At 60.3% G+C, this 4,761-nt stretch overlaps 1 protein-coding gene across 1 annotated transcript in view; it reads right to left on the bottom strand.

The window, feature by feature from the left end:
• KIF19 (kinesin family member 19) overlaps positions 1 to 4,761 on the bottom strand; it is a gene marked incomplete at its 3' end in the record, with an annotated part of 33,547 nt that overhangs the window by 19,752 nt on the left and 9,034 nt on the right. The window contains exons 2-3 of the mRNA XM_021710072.1: positions 4,740 to 4,748; positions 3,059 to 3,139 (exon numbers count right to left, since the gene is read on the bottom strand). Coding sequence (XP_021565747.1) covers positions 3,059 to 3,139; positions 4,740 to 4,748 — 90 coding nt within the window. The remainder of the gene's footprint in view (positions 1 to 3,058; positions 3,140 to 4,739; positions 4,749 to 4,761) is intronic.

Below are 4,761 nucleotides of genomic sequence, written 5' to 3'. Positions count from 1 at the left end.
GGGTCTCGAACCCGCGAGCTCAGGCAATCCACTCACCTCGGCCTCCCAAGGTGCAGGATTACAGGCTGAGCCACCGAGCCCAGCAAAACTATATTTTCTAATCTAACTTCTGTGCAATTCTTTGCATCTTTTAGGGGGCATCGGCTCGCACACCAGGCACACTCATACCCTCAGCGGGCCTGACCTAACTGGAGGCCCCACTAGGAGTGTGACCTAACACTGACCTAGACTGGGCCCCAGACCCCCCAGGGCTGGGGCTGCAGATGAGCCACGGCCACCGGAGAGGGGTGGCGGTCAGGAGGAATGGTGCCGAGTGGAGGTGAAGGAAGTAGGCTGTGCGTTTTGTGTCTTGGATTCGTGTCTTAATCTCCCAGTTGCCAGGGCCTTATCTGTTAGAGGGACAGCTTGTTCTTAGGAGGTTCCCAGCCTGGCAGGCCTCGGTTAGGAGGCCTGGGCGGGGTCCTCTTGGAGCCCGCTGGGGACAGAAGGAACTTGCGACCAGAGCTCACAGGGATCTTGCAACTAGAGCCCTGAGTCTCACTGCTCAGGCAAACCTCTCTGTGCCTCTCCGTCGACAAAAGAGCAGCCTATTAGAATCATGCAGCTTGGGGGCCTTCTTGGAGGTGGAGGCGTATTTTGGCTGGATGAGGCCAGACCCAGAGAGGCAGCCACGCCTTCTCCGCCGGCAGGGACAGAAAGGAGTCAGTGTTTGCCTGTGTGGGCACACAATAGGCTGTCCCCTCGACGGGAGTGTTTCCATCAGCGTCAGTTAATATTTGTCAGCCCCCACGCGGGCCAGGAACCAGAAACAGCAGAGAGACATCATTGTCCCTACCCCGAGGACCTGATATCTTCCGGGACAAGTTGGACAATCAAAGAGTGGCTTTGCCTGGAAGCTGGTTTCTCCGCTGGAGCTCTCCGATCCCCTTTTGGGCCAACCCAGCGGCCCTGGAAAATTTCATCTCTCACAGATGACAGGCACAGGGCGGGCACTTGCATACCTCAGCCCACAAAGACCCTCGGAAGAAGTCATTTGGACTACCGTCCCCACTTACAGAGAAGGCCACCGAGGTCCTGTTAGCAATGCCCCAAGGCCACACAGCCGGCAAGTGGCAGAGCTGCCCTACACCGTTTCTGTGCTTTCACTCTGCTCCAGCTGGGCGCAGCCAGTCTACGCGGGGTCTTTCAGTGATTCTTGCAGTCCCCGATCTCTGAGGAAGCCCACCCTTTACCAAGAAGGCACAGAGACGAGAATTCAGCAAGCTGGCACTATCGGCTCTACCATGCCCACAGCTCCAGCATCACGCAGAAGGGCAAGGCTCGAGGGGCACCTACCCCTGGGAGCGCAGAGGCAGGCAGGCATTGGAGGCCATGCTGCCCACCGCTCCTGGGCGTGTCATGGCCCTCGGGCTTCATAAGTCCAGCCTGCGGGACCCGGGCCAGGCACATCAGGGGCTGACCTGTACCTCTCTCTGCAATGCACAGCGCCATCCGGCTCCTCTGACCCTCCAGCACACCCAGCCCCGTGAAGCTCCTCCCTGGGCACAGAGCCTGTCTCTGCTGCCCCCACTACTGTGCCCAGGCCCACCCTGGCACCCGAGTCCTCAACTGCCAACTCAAACAAACATTCTGGTCGTGGTCTATGAGTGTGTGATTGGGCCCAGCTCAGGCGTCTGGCCTTATGCATACCTTTCACCCCCCGCCCAACTTAAGTCACCCTGGTCTTTTCTGGTTACCCACCTGCATCCTTTTTTTTTTTTTTGAGTCAGAGTCTCACTCCGTCACCCAGGCTGGAGTGCGGTGGCAGGCTCACGGCCACCACAGCCTCAACCTGCTGGGCAGCTGGAACTACAGGCACGCACCACCATGTCCAGCTAACTTTTTGATTTAGTGAAGCGACGAGGTCTCACCAAGCTGCCCGGGCTGCGCTTGAACCCCTGGACTCAGGCAATCCTCTTGCCTCCGCCTCCCAAAGTGCTGGGATTACAGGCGTGAGCCACTGCGTTGGGCTCCAGCTGCATTCTAATCGCTCACCACAGGACTTTTGCATGTGCAAATCCCGCAGGCCAAGATTTCTCCCCTCAGGTGCACACGCCTTGTGTCCTCCTCTTCACCCCATGCTTCAGTTCAAGCATCGTTTCTTCAGGGAGCCCCCCGACCTCCAGGACGAGACCCAGTCCCTCTCGAACCCTCATGGCACTACATGCTTCTTTGCAGCCCTCGTTAGCTGCACACACATTTGTCTGGGATTCAATCCTTTGATGAATACTCTAGACTGTTAGGTAAAAGAGGGGGAGGAGCCAGGCTCGGTGGCTCAGCCTGTAATCCCGCGCCTTGGGAGGCTGAGGTGAGTGGGCTGCCTGAGCCGGCGGGTTTGAGACCCGCCTGGGCAACTTAGCAAGACCTCATCTCTACAATAAAAAAATAAAAAGATGAGCTGGGCGTGGTAGCGCGCGCTTGTCGTTCCAGCTACTTGGAAGGTTGAGGCGGAAGGATGGCTGGAGCCCAGCAGGTCGAGGCTGTGGTGGCCAGTAGCGGCTACTGCGCTCCAGTCTGGGCCACGGAGTGAGACTCCAACTCAAAACAAAGGGGGGGAAGAGTCTTTTCTACTCCCCATTGTCTCCCAGCTTCTGGCACAGTCCCTGGCAAGCTGTGGGTACTTGATGGATATTGATTGTCCTGGTGTGCCCTGCCCCCCTCATCATGGTGACATGAGGACCAAGACTACAAGCTGACAGCCAAGGACTTTGCCAAACACGAACACTCTGGGGAGAGCAGAGGCTCTAGACCATATCGGTGCGTGCTCTAAAGGGAACAGGGGTACTGAGGTGAGAAAGGCAAGCCCTGGGCACATGAAAGGCTAGGGAAGCCCTCAGTTCTCCTTGGATCAATCTAGGAGAGCTTCCTGGAAGAAGAGCTCCAGCTTCCTCGACAGTGTCATCAACAGCGCAGTCAAGAGTTCAGTGAGTAGAGGAAGGAAAGGGTTGTAAGCCACGGAGGCCAGCTGAGTGATCTGAGCAGACCTCTGCCCGGCGGCTCTGGCCGTAGCCCTGCATACCTGCTCGTCCACTTTATGGGCAATGAGGGTGGCTCCTTCCTCCAGCTCTGCCACGCTGATGGGCCGGACCCGGAGCGCCACCTGGGAGGGAGGACCCCGGGAATTAGAGGAAGAGGGCCATACGGGGCCCCAGAGAGACAGAGAAGACCCCGGACTTCTCCCCCGGGGGAGCGTTCAGCGATTCCAGGCCTCCTTGCCCTAAGGAAAGTTCTGGCGAGGTCAGAGGGCAGCTGGTCCCCGGTCTGTGAATCTCCCCAGGAGCCCGTCGAGGAGAGAGCTGTCTGCTCCTCCCGCCGGCAGCAGCCCCCTGCCCTGCACTCACAGCTCCCCTGGGCTTGAACTTGGAGCCCCGGCACCGGAGCCACCCGTCTGGGCCTTCATCAAGGATGTGCCATCGCTGCTGGCGCAGACGTGGCTGGCTGTGGGTTGGGGCCTTGTAGGGGCTGGAGCGGGAGCCGTCCCCCCTCCTCTTGACAACCTGTGACCACATTCCTACCCTGGGGGCCCCTCCTCTGTCCATCCTCTGGCCGGGGAGAGATGGGGGGCCTTCATCCTGTGCGTGGGTTTCCCCAAAGAACAGGGGAAGGAGGAGCATGTCTTCTGCCGATTCAAGGGACGCCTACTGAGTGTGTGGGCGGAATGAACGGGCCCTCGGGCCAAGGCGGGACATCCCACTTTCAGAGGGACCCGTGCTGCCCGTCAGGTCATCTTCATCCGCCTCCGCTGCCAGACTCCACTGGTGGGAGGGCAGACCCTCCGTCCCTGCCCCCGGGGCATACTAGGCATGCCAAGCAAACCATTTTCAAAGGGGCACGTTCGAAACTGCCCGAGGGAGTTCTAGAGCTCCAGGCTTGCGGAGTGTCTGGGGGACCTAGCCTCCACCCACATCCCCACCCACCTGCTGGTGACAACGGCCCATTGCCTGGTCTCAGAAGTTGGGGGCTGAGGAGGGGGCTTAGACAGGGAGACACCCACCCAAAGCCGAGCGGAGGCCTTGGGGACACGGAGCCTTCTCCCTCATTGTGCCAGCCTGGCACCACTGGTGATGAGGAATCTCTGTCTGAAGTCTCCACCTGCCCTCACACCCTCCACTCCTGCTTCCTGGTCTGTCCCAGGCCCCAAGGCTCTGTGGGGTTGTCACGGTCACACCCAGCACTTCTCCGAAACACCAGAGTCCTGACTTGGACGGCATCTGTGCCACAGCCCAGCACCCAACCACTCCCGACCCCAAGCTGGCTCCCCAGGCAGGGGCTCTCGTCTCCCTACAAGGGATCCCCGACGTCCTGGAAGCTCCTGGCCTCTCCAGGGCTTGGGTTAACTGCCCCCTGGGAAGTTCCCGTCTTCCTTCTGGGAGCAGGCAGGCAAAGCCCACCCTGTCCCTGGCTTTTCTGGGTCAGAGAGCCGGCTTGCCCAGGACCCGATTTGCCCAGGCTCTGGGGGTGGGGTCCCCCGGCGGGAGGGTGTTAAAGGGGAGGGGTCGAAGTTGGGCTAACTCTTCAGGCCTCGGAGGGATGGCACCTTCTTGACGTCCAACCTTAGACGGTCCCCGTCCTGGTCCTTGCCCGGCCTCTTCGGGGGGCAGGATGAGGGGACGGGACGGCTCTGCCCGCCGGGGCTCAGTGAGGCATTCCGGGCTCTGGAGGCCACGGAGGGGGGCGGGGAGGAGGCCGAGGGGTCTCACCATGAGCTGCTGGTCCGCGGAG

This window comes from Carlito syrichta, unplaced genomic scaffold (genome assembly GCF_000164805.1).
Source record: "Carlito syrichta isolate Samal-C Ts95f unplaced genomic scaffold, Tarsius_syrichta-2.0.1 Scaffold288006, whole genome shotgun sequence".
Classification (NCBI taxonomy): domain Eukaryota; kingdom Metazoa; phylum Chordata; class Mammalia; order Primates; family Tarsiidae; genus Carlito; species Carlito syrichta.
This window is presented reverse-complemented; position numbering and strand designations above follow the sequence as displayed.